This window comes from Lycium barbarum, chromosome 1 (assembly GCF_019175385.1).
Source record: "Lycium barbarum isolate Lr01 chromosome 1, ASM1917538v2, whole genome shotgun sequence".
Lineage (NCBI taxonomy): Eukaryota > Viridiplantae > Streptophyta > Magnoliopsida > Solanales > Solanaceae > Lycium > Lycium barbarum.
The window spans coordinates 159,537,858-159,556,761 of NC_083337.1; the positions used below are offsets into that span (position 1 = coordinate 159,537,858).

The 18,904-nt window shown below is 34.7% G+C and overlaps 2 protein-coding genes and 1 long non-coding RNA gene across 3 annotated transcripts; 2 read left to right on the forward strand and 1 right to left on the reverse strand.

Annotated features, from left to right (window-relative positions):
- Positions 1-3,085: 3,085 nt before the first annotated feature.
- LOC132625845 (uncharacterized) lies at positions 3,086-5,779 on the reverse strand. The gene is made up of 3 exons (XR_009577007.1): positions 5,410-5,779; positions 4,668-4,718; positions 3,086-3,465 (listed from the first exon to the last, which is right to left on the reverse strand). It is a non-coding gene; the product is annotated as an uncharacterized LOC132625845 (long non-coding RNA).
- A 722-nt stretch (positions 5,780-6,501) lies between these two features.
- Positions 6,502-11,173, forward strand: LOC132601309 (uncharacterized). The gene is made up of 4 exons (XM_060314412.1): positions 6,502-7,101; positions 8,134-8,214; positions 10,306-10,445; positions 10,543-11,173. The coding sequence occupies exons 1-4, from the start codon at positions 6,787-6,789 to the stop codon at positions 10,787-10,789; spliced, it is 783 nt and encodes a 260-aa protein (XP_060170395.1). The 5' UTR covers positions 6,502-6,786; the 3' UTR covers positions 10,790-11,173.
- A 4,935-nt stretch (positions 11,174-16,108) lies between these two features.
- Positions 16,109-18,700, forward strand: LOC132617044 (PKS-NRPS hybrid synthetase cheA-like). Its single transcript, XM_060331915.1, has 3 exons — positions 16,109-17,108; positions 18,539-18,592; positions 18,681-18,700. The coding sequence occupies exons 1-3, from the start codon at positions 16,109-16,111 to the stop codon at positions 18,698-18,700; spliced, it is 1,074 nt and encodes a 357-aa protein (XP_060187898.1).
- Positions 18,701-18,904: the final 204 nt, after the last annotated feature.

The following is an 18,904-nucleotide window of genomic DNA, read 5'->3' on the forward strand; positions in this document are numbered from 1 at the left end:
GTTTATTGAAACTAGCATTTAAATAAGAAATTAAACCAAACGATGAAAACCCCACTAATCGCATTGGCTATATATGACTCATAATGACTGTGTGGTCCAGTTATAGGATTATCTTAATAATCATTTTTTTGGTTTGGTAAAACTGTTCTTTTCACGCTGTCCTCTGCTCTGTTTCTTCTTTTATATTTCTTGTGATAGAATATGGTTCCATTTTTAAAATCTCTGATCTTGTATGGACTTAACTAATCATGAAATAAACACCTAATATGCCAATCATGAAACTGTAACTTCAAAGTCACGCCTTAAAAATTGTCTAAGTGTAACTTGAAAGCCTTCGCTTCAATTCCTAACCAATTAGGAGCCCGTTTGGATTGGCTTACAGCTTAAAGTTGTTTGCAGCTTATAAGCTGAAAAAAATAAGTTGGGGTAGTCCAACTTATTTTTTTTGGCTTATAAGCTGTTTTCAGCTTATAAACTGCTTTAGATAAACTAAGTCAAATGGGTTCAATTATTTTTTTGAGCTTATTTTAAGCATAAAATGACTTTAAGTTGGCCAGCCAAACACTCAAAAAAGCTGAAAACAACTTATAAGCCAACTTATAAGCCAATCCAAACGGGCTCTAGGTGCACACGGATGAGATCTAGGACACAACTTATGAGTTCATCGAAACACAATAATTTTAACTTAAATCATATATATGTATTAAAAAATTTATGAAATAACAAAAAAAACTTGAATTCAATTAATCAAATGAATTATGATAGAATTTCAAAATTCAAACTTGCAGTCATAATATTTAAATGCTGAAATTCGCCTATAACACACATTTGGAGCTCTTTTTTTGTTCCTCCTCCTCATAATTAAAACCCGAAAAAAACAATTGCTCGCACAACTATCTAGACAACTGACAAGATTTTAAATGAATGGAATGATGTCCAAGACGTTACTCGTCAGTAAGCAAGAAATTGAAGTCTGATCATTAATTGGTCCATAGATCATTAGTCAGAACAATTAGCAAGATGAAATCAAGTAGCACAACGAATTGAATACACGCAAGAATAATCTAAGAAAGAGAGAATCACTGACAACACTGAAACAGGTTTGATTAAATATCAAGAAAAGTCACTTATAACTAGAAAGAAAGAATCACTGGACAACATCTGGACAGGTTGATTAAATATCAAGAAAAGTCACTTATAACTAGAAAGAAAGAATCACTGGACAACATCTGGACAGGTTGATTAAATATCAAGACTTTAACTGTATATTTTGTCTTTGACGTTTCAAATATGCATATTGGGCTAAACTTGAGAGTTCAAAACGGATTAAGCTAAGAAATATGTCGTTGCCTAACCTGAAATCCTGATTAAAGATTAATAATTAAATTTGTAAAATAAGGTCACAGGTAAATGAATTATCTTATCCATAATTAACTTCTCGATAATGTAAACTTGAATAGGACGATATAAGATAAATATTGAAAGACACGTAAATCACTAAATAAGCAGAAAAAAAGATAAATTTTATTAGGAACTCCTGATTTAGCCAATGAACAACATAGCCAAATAAGAGCGCAATAGCTTCATACAACTTGAGAGCTTAAGCAGTTATAATAGTGAAAATCAAATGGATACAAGCCGGGAAAAAGGGGTATATTTATAATTAACCCTCGGGTAACGTTTCCTTTAATATAACGCTCCTCATTATGTCATCATATGCATGTCCCATACGTAACACATGCTGATTTGTGACTGTCGTAGAGGATCTTGGATATTTCGGAGTCAATTGGTGTAGGGAGTTTATCCTATCCGAATATTATCGATCGACAAGCTAGTGATAGATTCGGAGTGGACTTCCCGGGTCATTCCCTAACCTCTTGTCGGATTTACCTTTTATAATTTTGAGTTAACTAGGCTTGCACGCACTGCCACGTGTCAACCTCTGAATTGTCCACATGTCATGCCCATATTTCACTAATATAGTCTTGATCTAACCGTCTAAAGTTTACTTACGTATTCAAGACCTCTGTATGTGTGTGTGTCTATAATGTTAACGAATGCTACTATCTCATCTAATAATTTTAAATCGTTAGAAAAAGTATCTTTATTTACTTAATTATATATTCGTGAATCGAGATGATATAATAAGGACCAACATAGACTTAATCACAAACACAAAGGACCATTTGGGTCAAAAACTCAGAAAAGGTCCACACCCATTGAATTAAACTTCAATTACTAAAAGCTATATTCCCTCCCGATTAAAAAGAGTATCCACTTAGTCATTTACATACCGCTTAAAAAAGTATCAATTTCTACACAAAAATAAATAATTTGACTAAACTACTTCTAATTAAATGGGTATTGAGATTTGGTCACTTAACACTTAATAAAAATAATTTTAAAAAAATAAAATTAATTAATGGCTTAATACCTAGATGGACCCTTAAACTTGACATGTTTTGTAAGATAGGCATATAAACTTACAAGTTGACCAGATAGACACTTAAACTTACTCAAAGTGTATTTTTCAAGTTTTCCAGTTGTTTTGAAAATAAAAACTATATTTTTCAAACACTCACAATTTTCATGGCCAAACAAGCCCTAAATATATCACAAAATATTTTTTTTAAAATGCAAAAATAAGGCAAACGCATATACATGAGACTATAAATGTGCACTTAAACCAATAAATACTCGCTAATCGCAATTTTGCAGCTTTCAATTAACTCGGATTTTTTTTTACACTTGAATAATTAAAAAACAATAACTTTAACCAATAAAAATCCTTAAAAAAAGAAATTTCAAATTAAGAATTTTTTTTTTTTTAAGGATTTTCTTCTCGGCTTTACAGTTTTCTTAATTTGAAATTAAGAAATTTCTTTTTTTTTTTAAGGATTTTCTTCTCGGCTTTACAGTTTTCTTAATTTGAAATTTCTTTTTTTTAAAGATTTTTATTGGTTAAAGTTATTGTTTTTTAATTATTCAAGTGTAAAAAAAAAACCGAGTTAATTGAAAGCTGCAAAATTGCGATTAGCGAGTATTTATTGGTTTAAGTGCACATTTATTGTCACGACCCAACCCCGTAGGCCGTGACTAGTGTCCGTGCTGGACACCCAAACGTACCCAATAATCCAAACCAGCAGACTAGCAGATTATATAAATATAAAAGTCAGTCGACATTACTAGTGTCATAGAGGAACATATATAACACATGGAAGCCGATAAGGCTATCACAAATTATAGCAACCCAAAACATATACAGAACCCACATGTATGTCTACAGACCTCTACAGAACATAACAGAAACATAAGACAGGACAGGGCCCCGTCGTACCCATGAATAGCGTACATATATCCAACAGCAGCAGACTGTACCAGAGTATAGGCTCTGGACAAAAGAGCGCTCCAGAATAGCAGAATAGGTGTCCTAGGCAGGTGGGTCAGCAAATCTGTAGTCTGTACCTGCGCGGCATGAAAACGCAGCCCCCGAAGAAAGGGGGTCAGTACGAAATATGTACTGAGTATGTAAAACATGGAACGTAGTAAACAAAGTCATAATCGGAACAGGAGGTACAGAAAAATGAACGGAATATCCAGATTAGCAAAATGCTGATCATAAAGCATAAATAGTACTTACAGGAAACGTATGTCATACCTGGTCCCATTACGGAACAAAATCATAACCGGAACAGAACGTACAGAAATGTGAGTGAGATGTCCAGAGTATCAAATGCATATTTTCAAAACATGAAGAGTATGTACAAAAACATATGCCATATCATATCCGGCCCCTGCCAAGGGACTCGGCAGACAGAACGTGGTCACCCCCCGACACTGGTGCCACAACACATAAGGATCAGAAAAGGGGAATAACCCCGTAACATAGCATATCATATCAGATGGCCATATCAGATCATATCAGAACAAGCGTACATGGCACAGCATACTCCACAAACCCATGTACGCGTATACCTGCCCCCTCACATCGAGGCACGGCGAACAATGCAAAGGATCACGCTTGACAACATATCCTGGCCCGGGCTCAGTGGGGGAAACATTGAGGCATCCACGAACGGAGTAGTGAGAAACTAAATGCACTAAAAATACCATATATATATTTCCAGAGACTCAATGAGGCATATCGAATGTCAAATCAAATCAATGAAATCGGACGGAAACATAGTAAGTAAATTTAGATGTCATAACGGGTTACGGAGGCATAATCTATCCGAGATCGTTTTCAAGATTCAAAACAATTTATAAGACTTAATGAAATATTTAAAATAGTTTTTATTTAGTAGATAAAGGAGTAGTTAGAGTATCTCTAACGAAAACGCTCGAAGACAAGTCATAGACACATAAAGGGTAAAATTGGAAATAGTGGGCCCATCTCGGAACCAATGAAGCGGTGGGCTCAAATTACGTATTTTTAAGCTTATGGGGTCACCTACAAAGGTTCTAGGACATTCCATAACTTCGTAAGCAATTTGGGAAAAAATTTCATAATTTTTCATCAAAGCATACTTAAGGAATTCAATTCTATTGAATGAAAAAGCGACGATTTCAAATGCGGATTCCGATGGACAGAATATTCCCCGAGACGTAAATCCAAGCCTAGTACATCTAGGACATGCCAAGAGAAGAATCGGGATAGCTTTACATACCTTTCTTGCCCTTTACGCTTGCCAAAACTCAAATCCCGTTTCGTCCAAAACCTACAAATGGTCACATTTACCAATTTACTATTCATAAGACTTAAAATTTCAACCTTAACCAATTCTTGTCTATAAAAATTTGAGCAGCATCTCCCCTATATATATATCATCCCCGAGGTTAAAACTCGGCTAAAACAACAACAACCATACCAACAACAATATATACAACATCAATAATCGACTAGGAACGCATTCTAGCGTAAATAGTCTTATTTTCCAAATAATGCGACAATTCCAAATCCAACTTTGCACTTACAACCCGATATCAATATTTTCATATTCACATACTAATATAAGACCATTCAAACATAAACCAAAAGTATTCCAAGCTATATATTCAATATTCAATCCAAAATTCTTATATATGCAACAAAACCATTCCAACACATTTTCTACTTACTAATTCATCTCCAACAACAATCTACCACACGGCCAACATGGCTTCTTTCCAATTTCATCCAATTTTCATTCAACTTCCATTTCCAATACAAATTCCACAATAACCACAACTAGTATACAACTTAAAATTCAACTCATATATGTATACAACATATATACACCCATGGCTACATATATAATATATATACATACCCACTTTGCAAACTTTCATATTTCCATAAATTCTACTCATTTCTACATACTACAACACAAACAAACCTTCATAACATAAGAAAAAGGAATTGATTCTTACCTTGTTTTTATGAAAGTAGCAAATCCTTCAACATCTTATTGTTCCCATGCTCCTCTAACTCCAAACAAAATTATATTCGTGATTATGCGTTGCCCGGACTTCGATTAGTACTTCGTAGCTTGAAATTTCACTCACAATCCTCACTTTTATGTGAGATTTAGGCCCCTTTTTGTTGCTGAATTTTCTGGAAAATTTGAGAAGTTTTTAGATGATAAAAATGGGGTTTTGCCCCTTTTTATAAGGGCTGAAACGGCGTCACTGTAGCTACAGTACTGTAGCAGTGCTGTTTCTGCGCGACAGTTCAGTTTGTAGCGTCTATAATTCTCTACTCCGACGTCCTATCGATGAGTGGTTTGTTGAATCATAAACTAGACTTGACGAACTTCATTTTAGGCTTTTGAAACGCCTTAAAAATCCAAATATGCATAGAGATATACCCCTCCAAAGTTGACTAAAAATTTGTCCAGCATTTCTCAAATTTTCGTCGAACTTATTTTCTTCAACTTGCTCGATCTCGAAATATTCCGAAACCCTCCATACATGATATTTATCACTTATTATACATGATAATGACCATATTCTTGTGTTTTAAAATACTCTTTCCCGATGACGACTTACAAGATCATAATCATCCATTATTTAAACAATATACTTAATAATGCCTCATTCCTCATACTCCAAAGTTGTTTTAACTAGTCGTAACTCGACATTCTTACATTCAAATTTAACAGTGTTTCTTCGAAGTACGGGGTGTAACATTTATAGTCTCATGTATATGCGTTTGCCTTATTTTTGCATTTTAAAAAAAATATTTTGTGATATATTTAGGGCTTGTTTGGCCATGAAAATTGTGAGTGTTTGAAAAATATAGTTTTTGTTTTCAAAACAACTGGAAAATTTGAAAAATACACTTTGAGTAAGTTTAAGTGTCTATCTGGACACCTTGTAAGTTTATATGCCTATATTACAAAACATGCCAAGTTTAAGGGTCCATCTAGGTATTAAGCCTTAATTAATTCTTAATTTGGTAAGTGAACACTTTTTTTAAACATAAAAATAAGTAAGTGGACACCTTTTGTGCAGTGTGCGGGAGTACTAGTAAAGAACACGAGCAAAGGCCGAAAAACACGCCCAACATTCCATCTGGAATACATGTAATACTCCGATACTGTAGGTAATCTAAATGACTTCTTCCCAAGGGGTATGTTGGAAAATGAACCTCGTTGTAAACTCTGCAGCTACCACCACCTGGCCTTTTCTCTTCCCCTTTCAAATAAACAATCAAAATTCAACATCAAACCTTAAATTTTTTCACTTTGCATAAATCGTCTCACTGTATATGCACAGACACAACGTCGAAATTCACAAAAAACAAAGATGCCAGGACCAGGACCACATATGATGTACACATTAGGATCCGGTTTAGGCCTGATGAGTGTATCTAATGGCCGGTTCAGTCCTCATCATTGCCTTACATATTCAATCAATGCTTTTTTTGGACCGGACATTGGATCTTTCTCTGAGTGGCTTACATCCACCCTTGGATTAGGCAGTGCTTTGGGTTATGCAATTGAACCATGGATCCATGACCCTTTTTATTACATCCTTATTCTTGGTATACCCATGTCTATGCTTTATAGCGAAGCTTCCAAATTCCTCCTTAAAAAGGGATTGCTTGATTCTGTTTCTGGGGTAATGCCCCTTATCTTTATCTTGATACAATTTTATATGTGGGAATTGATTGAATTGTGAATCTTGATTGTGTTTGTGTACACCATTTGAGGGAAGCTACTGTTAAATGCTCCTTATCTCTCGGGTTCTCTATCTTGATACAATTTTGTGTGTGGAAATAAATTAAAGAGATTGAGTGTGGGAATTGATTGAATTGTGAATCTTGATTGTGTTTGTGTTTACCATTTGAGAAAAGCTAATGTTATTAGGACATGGATAACTCTGTTTGCTTAGTTTACAAATAATTTTGTCCAGTGGTGGATCCAGGATTTTCACCAAACGGGTTCGAAAAAAAAAATGCAGTGCCTGGGATTTTGAACCTCTAAACCACTGAGCCTATGGTCTTATGTCCAGGGGATTCAAAATCTATATATATACATAAAAAATACAAAAAATCACCTCACATATATAGTGTAATCTTTTGCCGAGGGTGTTCATGCCCCTAGATCCGCCCCTGATTTTGTCTGCGTGAATTGATTGAATTGTGAGATAGGGCATGGTGGCTTTGGCAATTTTTATAAGGTTAATGCATTGGCAATGTTTAACCTTATAAACATTGCCAAAGCTACCATGCCCTATCTCTCTCTCTCTGCTTCTCTATCTGTTTCTTTAAAGAACAATTTTATTTGTGGGAAATGGAAATTGATTGAATTGTGTTGGTGTATCCCCTATCTGAGATTTTACATACAATTTTGCTTGCTAATAAGATGATAGGGCATGGTGGCTTTGGCAATGTTTATAAGGTTAATGCTTTGGGGCAATGTTTGACCTTATAGGCATTGCCAAAGCCACCATGCCCTATCTCTCTCAGCTTCTCTAGCTGTTTCTTTGGCGAACAATTTTGTTTGTGGAAAATGGAAATTGATTGAATTGTGAATTTTGATTGTGTTGGTGTATCCCCTAGAAAGCTACTTTTTTTAGGACATGGATAACTCTGTTTAGTTCATTTTTTTGTTCTCTTTTTATAGCTGATTGTGTTTTCTATGCAAACAGGTGGCGCTTACGAGGAAACAGTGTCTTTTTCTGGCGGCTGCTGGATCTTTATCACATTTTTTCTTGGACCATTTGTTTGAGGTAAATTTGATTTTATGTGGTTGTGTTTCTCGTGAGCTATATTTCACTCTGGCCCCTTTAGATCACATTTTTTCTTGGACCATTTATTTGAATTAAATTTGATTGTATACGGTCGTGTTTCTCATGAGCTATATTTGACACTGGCCCTTTTAGATCACTTTTTTTCTTGGACTATTTACTTGAGGTAAATTTGATTATGGTCGTGTTTCTTGTGAGCTATATTTTACTCTGGCCCTTTTAGATCACATTTTTTATTGGATCATTTATTTGAGGTAAATTTGATTATATACGGTCGTGTTTCTCGTGAGCTATATTTACTCTGGCCCTTGTAGATCACATTTTTCTTGGACAATTTATTTGAGGTAAATTTGATTATATATGGTCGTGTTTCTTGTGAGCTATATTTTACTCTTGCCCTTTTATGAAATCTTGGTGCAATCTATAGTAAAAAGTTTCTGACAGAAATGGTAGCTATTTGTGTTATTGAATGTCAGTGTAGTATACAATTGCACATAAAGTTTAGGAAAAATAGCGTTCTAAATGTCCCTGCAAAATTTTTTCCGCTGGTCCTCATTTAATGTGGAGTCTTCAAGGTCCTACTAAACTCCATAAAAGAGAAATTTCATTTCTTCTGTTTTTTTTATATTGATCAGTCTGATTTACTGAATTAGATGGCACAAGGAGATAACAAAGAGGTCTGAAAATTGTATATTTGTTGATCATTGAATAGCTTGCCACATACTAGAATTTGTATGATATGTTTGCAAATGCTGATAGTATGTCTTTATTGTTTGTACTGGCTTCAATATGGTTCTCGAACTGGTTGATAATTGTTGCTCGAGGAGAGGCTTTGTAAGTTCACGTTGTATAAATACTGTTGTGTAATTAAGAAATAAGAGTAGACCTATCAGTCTCTACTCTAAATAAATCGAGTCTCTGAAGAGAATTTTGCTGTAGCAAAGATAGTTTGGTATATAGTTAGAAGAGTACATTTTCTTATCAAAAACTTTTTCCTTATAAAAAATATAGTTCTAAGATTAGCCAGCTTTTAAAACTAGCTTTTACAAGTTAATAACTTCGGTTATGTATTACGGGAAGAGGCATATAAATGACTATCCTCATGTCTGTAAACCTTCAAGACATAGAATGGGAGAGGATGAGGTAAATAAGGGACCATAGTTGGGGAGGTGTTTGCTCCCCTCTCCTCCCTTCCACCCCCAGAAAGACACTAACACAGTTACATAGTAAATTTTTTAAAAGTTTCAATTATTTTCGAAGACGTGTCCTTGTCTTAGAAGAGAAAAGAGTTATTTTGATATATATATATATATATAGAGAGAGAGAGAGAGAGAGTTTCTGCCTCTAATCATCATTTATTTATATGGGCCTTGTGAGATGAAAGAGAAAAATTATAAAGTGTGTATTGTCGAGGCATATATATATATATATATATATATATATATATATATATCAAAATAACGCTAGTTTCTGCCTTATATACACAGACATACACACACACACACATCATTTATTTATATGGGCCTTGTGAGATGATAGAGAAAAATTATAATAGTGTGTATTGTGAAGGCATATATATATCTATCAAAATAACGCTAGTTTCTGCCTCTAATCATCATTTATTTATATGTGCCTTGTGAAATGAAAGGGAAAAACCATAATAGTGTGTATTCTCAAGGCAATAATAGATTACAATCCTCGAGGAAGGCTATTGAAAAACCTCCAAAGGCCTAAGTGGCAATTAGAAGTTGTTTGTTTGTACTATCATAGACAAAGGAGGAAACTTTAGTACCATTTGGAAGCATGGTTGTTATTTTTAGTAGTGAATTCACCTCCTTCCAAGTTATAGTTAATCATTAAAACTCTCTAAGATACGTCACATTGATCTCAAAATCACCTGTTCTGATGGGTACCATCAAATGCTTTCATCTCTATAAGTCATAAGTGCAGTTAAAATTTTCCGAACGACAAAGTTCATCTCTTATTTGTTTTTAGTGCAAACTCTCTCTCTCTCTCTCTACGTGAAATCAGCAATAGCCCTTTTTGTTTAATTCCTTATTCCTCTTGTAACAGGAAAATGGGAAGTCTACTATGTACACTTGGATATTGAGCACAGGTTGGTGGGAAGGCCGAGCACCAATCAATCCAGATGCTGTTGTTGTGGTTTGCATTTTATGTTGCTGCTTGATTGCTGACTTTATTTACATCAACAGGTGTTTGCTGATGGATTATCCAAATGAAATTTTGTTTTCGTTTCAGTTGCTTGCTCTGTTGTTAACATGACATGTTTGGGTCATAATTATCTTGCAGAGTGAAGCCACTGAAACTGCTCAAATTAAGAGTTATTAACTCTGTCAAGCTGATGTTGGTAATTGCTACCTTATACTGCTTATGGTGTGCGAGCCAAGTGTACTTGGTACGTCCTCGTAGACCAGCAGTTGGTGAAGAGGCTGATCTTGGAGTTCTTGTATTTATGGGAATATATTTTTTCCTCCCTCATTGGCTATGCATTCTGTCCATGAACTCAAGAGATCCCCAAGAACTTATGCCCCTTTGACTAAACGAAAATCATAGTGACTTAGTGACACAGAAAATCTCAAAGGCTAAAATTGATTGAAGCCCTTGTTAGCAACATTTTGTAGAGGAGCTGAACTAGTCAATGTTCGCCGCTTTGTTGCAGCATCTGTTACTCATTAAGGTTCCTGGCAGCAGCTAGGCATAAATTTACCTTGCTTTCCTGGCTCCACAAAGTCAAAGTGTAGAGATTGTGATTTTGGAGCTGCATTCTTTTTTATCGGTGTTGTAGGTTAAACTGTATGATAGGTCCTAGTAAAGTATTCGAAAAACAAAGGTGTTGCAAGTTTTGTTGATCAAATAATTTATGGTTCATATTTACACCTCATTGTGCATTGAAATAAATAACTTGGAGATGTTAGATGAATCATGAATCAGCTCCTCTTGAAGTGATTGTTTAATTTCAACTCTGCACATTAGCCCTTCTTTAGGCATCATGCCTGCGAAGAAAATGAGACTTGAAGAAAATGGAAGTTTTTTTCTTTTCCCCAATGAAATTGCAATAGTTAGAGGAGGCAAGGTACAGAAAATCTTAACAGTTATATGTAACTAAGTTGTGCTAATTTACTATGGCTTAAGTGATAAATTTATTTAAATATACATCTCAATTACTATTGATTTTCCTATCGCATTATTTCGTTGTTGTTACTGTTTTCATTATTTTCGTATCCCTTTTATCAAACTATTGTGAAATGCTTTACTTGAGCTGAAAGTCTATTGGACATGACCTCTCTATCTCTACTAGGTATTCACCTGTGTAGGGGTGGGCATGGTACAGTATGGTACGGTATTTGAAACTTGGGTACGGTAATTTCGGTTTTCGGTATCTAAAAATATTATACCATTACCGTACCAAATTAGTTCGGTATGGTTTGGTATTTTAAAGTTCAATTTCGGTATTTTACGGTACGGTAAAATCGGTACCATAGTTTGTCCGAATTCGGCTTACATATACTCATATCGTGAAAAATTATGACTTCCACTACTTAAGAGACGTCTCAATTATTATGTACTAAACACCTGACACATAAAAATATTCAAAAGAAAGTATAAGCAATCCCCTTCGTAAATCAATTACACAACAAAGACATTTAAATCAAAATAGAGTAGTCAAAGTTCCAATGTTTAAACAATTAGTTTTCTAATAATATTAGTTTATATATTTGTTAGTATTATAATACTAAGATATATGAATTGTATATGTAATTATATACTTCAGTATGGTATTCGGTATTTCAGTATTTTCTTTATGAATACCGAATACCAAACTTTTTAAAAATGCATGCCAAATACCATATCAAATATCATACTACTGAAACCGCGGTATAAAAAAATTCGATTTCGGTATGGTAATCGGTATCTACCATACCATGCCCACCCCTACCTGTGAGATTACATTGGCTATGTTGTTATTGTATACATCTCAATTAAAGATAATCCAATGTTAAACCTCATGTTAAATTCACATATCATCCATTTAGGGCGTATGCTACTTTTGAATAGCGTATTCAATTGAATCAAATGTTTCGACACTTAATATAGGTGTATATAAACACTAATATTTTAGAAATAAATAGATTTTATAATTATAATTTTAAAAGTACAAATCAACCTACGCGGTTAAGTATTTTTAGCAATAAAAAAAGACCAAATTGGGGTCTCATTTCTTAGTACAAATCAACCTACATGCCTTCTAGCATTTGTTCGCGTGCTGCAGGAGATGTAGTTGGGATCCCACTCCCTCGCGTAGTTTCGAGCTAGTTTGTTTGTTGTTATTTCTCACCAAAAAAAAAAAAAAAGGCCAAATCCTACACTTTTATTGGCGGGAGCTGTTTCCAAAGTTCGCACAGCTCAACGACGCCGTTCCGAGATGGGCAATTGGCTCGAATGCCCCTCTTTTGGGCTGGTCTTTAGATTTTGCCCCTCAAAATGGTGGTCTTTAATTATTGCCCTTCCGAGCAAAAGCAACATAGTAAAAAGACATTACTACCCCTAACCGTTACATATAAAACACGTTATTCTCAAATCCTTCCCTTCTTTCATATCGTTAACCCAGCCCAACTTCGTTCCCAATTTTTCACATTATTCAAATCGTTGTTTCAAGCCAGATTTCTCAATTGATTTTGCTGCTACAACATCAGTAAAAGGTACAAATCTTAATTCAACTCAATTTAACGATTTTATTGAGTTTAGATTGTTAATATTTGAAAAAGATCATCTTCTACGACCTGATTATTAAGAAACAGATGACATACAGCTCAGATTGAACATTGCGCATGATAAAATTAATCATCAAAATAGAATTGATTGGATTTAATGCTTTGTTCTGATTTTAATTACTTTATACCTTAATTAAATTAGTATACAATGCTTATTTACTTGAAATTGTAATTATAGTAAATTCAATTTAAATCAGACAATGCTTATCGATTTAAACTTGAATTAAGGCAAACTGTGTGTAAATTTAGAACAAGTATGCCGGAGGAGGCAAAAGTTCAATTTACAAAAGAGTAGAGTATGCCGTTAACGGCAATGTTATGAACCAATTTCATAACAAGTATGCCGGAGAAGACAAAAGTTCTGGTTTATTTAGAAGTATAAATTAGTCCAGTTGCGTCAATCCTCTAATTGGAATAACTGTTGTAGGAATTTGATTTAAATTGGATGAAGGTAGAGGAGGTTTTCATTTTTTTAAACCAAAAACAGTTACTGCATTATCATCAACAAAACAAAAAGTGCTTATGCCGGAGGAGGCAAAAGTTCAATTTACAAAAGAGTAGAGTATGCCGTTAACGGCAATGTTCTGAACCAATTTCATAACAAGTATGCCGGAGAAGACAAAAGTTCTGGTTTATATAGAAGCATAAATTAGTCCAGTTGCGTCAATGCTCTAATTGGAATAATTGTTGCAGGCATTTGATTTAAATTGGATGAAGGTAGAGGAGGTTTTCATTTTTTTTTAACAAAAAACAGTTACTGCATTATCATCAGCAAAACAAAAAGTGCTTATGCCGGAGGAGGCAAAAGTTCAATTTACAAAAGAGTAAAGTATGCCGTTAACGGCAATGTTCTGAACCAATTTCATAACAAGTATGCCGGAGAAGACAAAAGTTCTGGTTTATATAGAAGTATAAATTAGTTCAGTTGCGTCAATGCTCTAATTGGAATAATTGTTGCAGGCATTTGATTTAAATTGGATGAAGGTAGAGGAGGTTTTCATTTTTTTTTATTTTTTTTTAACAAAAAACAGTTACTGCATTATCATCAGCAAAACAAAAAGTGCTTATGCCGGAGGAGGCAAAAGTTCAATTTACAAAAAGAGTAGAGTATGCCGTTAACGGCAATGTTCTGAACCAATTTCATAACAAGTATGCCGGAGAAGGCAAAGGTTCTGGTTTATATAGAAGTATAAATGAGTCCAGTTGCATCAATCATCTAATTGGAATAACTGTTGCAGGCATTTGATTTAAATTGAATGAAGGTAGAGAAGGTTTTCATTTTTTTTTAACCAAAAACAGTTACTGCATTAAGTTAAGCAAAACAAAAAGTACTTATGCCGGAGGAGGCAAAAGTACAATTTACAAAGGAGTAGAGTATGCCGTTACAGGCAAAGTTCTGAACAAACTTCTGAACAAGTATGCCGTAGAAGGCAATACTTCTGTTTAGAAGCCATTAAAGTAAAATTCTACAAACCTAAAGAAACTTACACTTCATTAACATACATTTAAATATATATATATATATATATATATATATATGTGTGTCCACAAAACATAAAATCCTAACTTCATAAGTACCAAACTACCATCATCAGTTCTAATTTCATGTGTACCCATTCCAAATTGCCCCATCGTCAACTTGGCCAGTGTGCTGGAATAACCTCTGCCTTACAAATCGTAATTCTCTTCGCAGATCATCATTTTCTCTACTTAGAGCACCGTAAAGAGCCCTCAGAAAATCTATGTCTCTTTTGATATCAACAATTTCATGAGTAATTTGCAAATTTGCAATATTAGGATGGATTTGGTTATGAAGATGGGCATGTTCATGTGCTTGCCCATGGCCACCATTAACATGTACAATATGTTGATTTTGGTTCATTTTATATGTGATTATATCTAGTTTTCAGAAGTAAAGTGTTTTTTTTTCCTTCTTCCAAAAGTTGTGTTGGTTTATATAGAAGTATGAATTAGTCCATTTTAAATTGGAATAATTGTTGCATGGATTTGATTTAAATTGGATAAAGACAGAGGAGGTTTTTCAGTTTCATGAAAATAACTGTTGCAATTTCATTGGAATAACTGTTGCAGAAACAGTTACTCCGTTTTTGAAGAATGCTGGTAGCGGCAGAACTTCTGTTTACAAAATGGTAGAGTATGCCGTTTCAGGCATACTTCATGACTTTACATACAAAGCCTGCTGGGAAGGGCAGAACTTAAATTTTCAAAACTAACAATATAAATACATTTCATTTTGGTTTTTTCTCAAGTGAATCTCTCTTTATGCAGGAAGTTTAACAAAAAAATGACACCAAGATGCATCTACGTAACCTTCAACGGCAAATGGGACGCCGCCTACAATTATGTTAATCATGAAACCAAGCTAATACTTGTCAATGATGGTGTAAATTTTCAACAATTCACTCAACAATATTTGCGGGGCATACACAAGATACTCAACAAAAAGAGGCCAACATATGGTTTGACACCAGTGAGAAAACATCCAAAGGGATGCGTGTAACAAACGACATTGATCTTCATACTTGCTTGTACCTGCTCAACAACAATGACAACTTCAGAAATTCCCATTTCATATTAGAGTTCAATTCAGCTGATGCGGAGAACAACCCATTACAAGAACATCATAATGAATCTATCCTAATGATAGAAGGACAAACCATAGAGGAAATTGACAGACAACTCTGCATTGCTTATGAAGAAGACATGTCTGAAGTTGGATTGGATGACGAACAACACAACCCTATTGGACATAACCTTGGGATTCCACATGAGCAGAGCGAGATAGTAACTCCTAACCAGACACCTCAGCAGCTACAATGGCAACCACCAAACATTGAGCAAGTTGTAAACAATGACCTTTCTCAGCATCCAACTTCAATGAATGTTGTATCACTTACTCCGAGCATGGCAGTTGAAGAGACACAAACACAACCATGCAACAAAACAAAGACACTCAAGAGGAAGAGATACAAAATGATATACAAATTTTGACACCTAGTGCATCGATTGATCAAATAGAAGTTAGCATTTTATTCAAAGACAAAGATACCGTGAAAAAGTGCATGAATAACATTGCAATTACTCGTCATCAACAGTACAAGGTAGAAAAGTCATGCACGCAACGGAATTACATCAGATGTGTTGACCCAACCTGCATTTGGCGTTTCCACAGTTCAAGGTTCAGAGGATCAAAACTTTTCAAAGTAGTTAACTTTGAAAAGAGACATAGTTGTTCAATAAATTTTATCACCTCTGACATGAGGAATGCAACTTCAAAAGTCATAGCGGAATACATTACAGACCTAGTACGCCATACACTACAAGAGATAACACCCAAATTTGTCATTGAAGAAAAGAGAAGCAGATATGGATTGCACATTGGTTACCACAAAGCATGGCGTTCCCTCCAACACGCTTATAATGTCATAAGAGGAAGCCCAGAAAATAACTACACACTTCTACCGCAATATCTTCACATGATGAAATTAAGAAATCCTAGAACAGTTGCTAACATCAAATGGACCGCTGACAATAAGTTTAAGTATGCTTTTTTCGCCTATGGAGCATCAATTGAGGGTTGGAAACACTGCAGACCAGTAATGATGGTGGATGCAACCTTCTTGAAATCAAAATACCGCGGTGTGCTCATGATAGCAGTAGTAAAAGATGGAAACAACAATATATTTCCTCTCGCATTTGGTATTGCAGACTCTGAGAATAATGAATCCTACAGGTGGTTCTTCAGACATGTGAAAAAGGTGTTTGGCACGCGCAAAGACCTATCAATTCTTTCTGATCGTCACTCATCAAATGCAACTGTAATCAAAGAACTGTATCCAGATACCCAGCATGGAATATGCATCTACCACATGGAGAAGAACTTGCAGAAATATTTCCCATCCGAAGCGATCCTATCACTGTTCTACAATGCAACAACTACCTACAAACAGGCAGAGTTTCGTACCTATATGTCACAGATACAACAAATCGACCCAAAAGCTGCAGAATACATAGAAGAAGAACCACCGGAAATATGGGCACCTTCATTCCACACCAACAGGCGTTACAACATGCTCACAACAAACAATATCGAGACAATGAATTCTGTATTGAGGAAAGCAAGGGAGTTGCCAATAATGGCATGTATTGATTACATCTAGAACAAGCTGCAAAATTGGTTTTACCAGAGAAAATTGGACGCAACAGGACCGTCCCATGACCTAACATGTTGGGCTGAAAAGATTCTGCTTGAAAAGATAAGTAGAGGCTTCACAATGAAAGTAAGTACATTTTACCAACACACACTTCAATATTAGTTTGGTGAGCAATGCATAGTTTAATTTTAACCAAACACAAAAGTTATGCTGGATAAAGGAAGAACTATGACCCTATTTTTATACTTCGTTCTGCCGGAAGGGGCAGACTCTTATTTTAACTAGCATGGAATTATGCCGGTTAGGGCATAACTATGACACTGTTTTTATGCTCACAATGAAAGTAAGTAAATTTTACCAACACACACTTCAATCTTAGTTTTATGAGCAATGTATAGTTTAAAATTAACCAAACACAAAAGTTATGCTGGACAAAGCAATAACTATGACCCTATTTTATACTTAGTTCTACCGGAAGGGGCAGACTCTTATTTTCACTGTACAGGAAGTATGCCGGAAAGGGCATAACTCTCATATAATCTGAAAATTGCCACAAAAAATATCACTCATTTATATTGTCAATTTCACAGGTAGAAAACATAACTCCTGTCAAATTTGTTGTGAAAGATGAAGGATATCAATACAATGTAGACCTGAAGAATATGACTTGTGAGTGCTTAGAGTTCCAAACTGACGAGTTACCATGCACACATGCCATGGCAGTTATAGACAAAAGAAGTTTGCCAAAATCTACATACTGTGCGGACTGGTTGAAGAAGCAAGCCTGCCAAGAGACATACAAAGGTGAAATACTATCAGTTGGAAATCAAGACTCATGGATTATTCCACAAAACATTATGGATATTAAAATAACGCCACCTGATGTTAAAATAAGACCTGGAAGAAAACAAACAAAAAGATATCGCCCAAGAAGAGAATCGACAAAGTACACATACAGATATGGTAGATGCAAGTTCTTTGGACACACTAGGGCAATTGTGATCCTAACATCACACTCTTATACATGGTTTATATGAATTTATCTTATGATTCTTGACGCATAATGCACACTCTGCGTGAAAGAAATGACAAAACTTTGGTATTACTAAGACTGAGACTTCAAGCATCTTATCACACATTTATTCTTCTGTCCATTCTTTCTTTTATTATTTTCTTTTATTAAGTTGTTATCTTTTTGTTGCTGATAATAAAAGACTATATAATAGCAACAGATAAATGTCCCTACATGAAATCTACAATTCTCTACCATAAAACATTGAGGAAAAAAAATCATCAACTTTAATTATCCAGTTTTATAATTTATGCCTCCTGTGGCAGGTATAACAGTTTTTGCCGGGAAAACAAAATTGGTATCTCAAAGACTACATCATGGTAAGTTTAATAGATGTATGCCTTGGGACATAACAATATTGTTTCTGTCTGATGTTTTCAAGTTTTACATTTATGCCGGAATCGGCAGGTCTTCCGCTTACAAAATAAATAAGTATGCCATTAGGGGTATACTTATGTGCTTTGTTATTTATACAATATTTTAAAAATGCTGAAAAATTGGATAAAACATTCAGCACAATACAATTAACACTAAGTAAAATATTTCATTCATTAATACTAAAATTTCATTCATACAAATTTTGGATTGAAAAGAAAAAAAACAACAGCATAGACTAAAAATAAAAATTCATT

Bases quoted from the DNA above. Each gene is read 5' to 3' on its own strand.
- LOC132601309 (XM_060314412.1), top strand. From the start codon at position 6,787: ATGCCAGGACCAGGACCACATATGATGTACACATTAGGATCCGGTTTA. The intron at 7,102-8,133 runs GTAATGCCCCTT...CTATGCAAACAG, and splicing joins TGCTTGATTCTGTTTCTGGG to GTGGCGCTTACGAGGAAACA. The intron at 10,446-10,542 runs GTGTTTGCTGAT...ATTATCTTGCAG, and splicing joins GACTTTATTTACATCAACAG to AGTGAAGCCACTGAAACTGC.
- LOC132617044 (XM_060331915.1), top strand. From the start codon at position 16,109: ATGAATAACATTGCAATTACTCGTCATCAACAGTACAAGGTAGAAAAG. The intron at 17,109-18,538 runs GTTACAACATGC...CTCCTGTGGCAG, and splicing joins TTCATTCCACACCAACAGGC to GTATAACAGTTTTTGCCGGG. The intron at 18,593-18,680 runs GTAAGTTTAATA...CGGAATCGGCAG, and splicing joins ATCTCAAAGACTACATCATG to GTCTTCCGCTTACAAAATAA.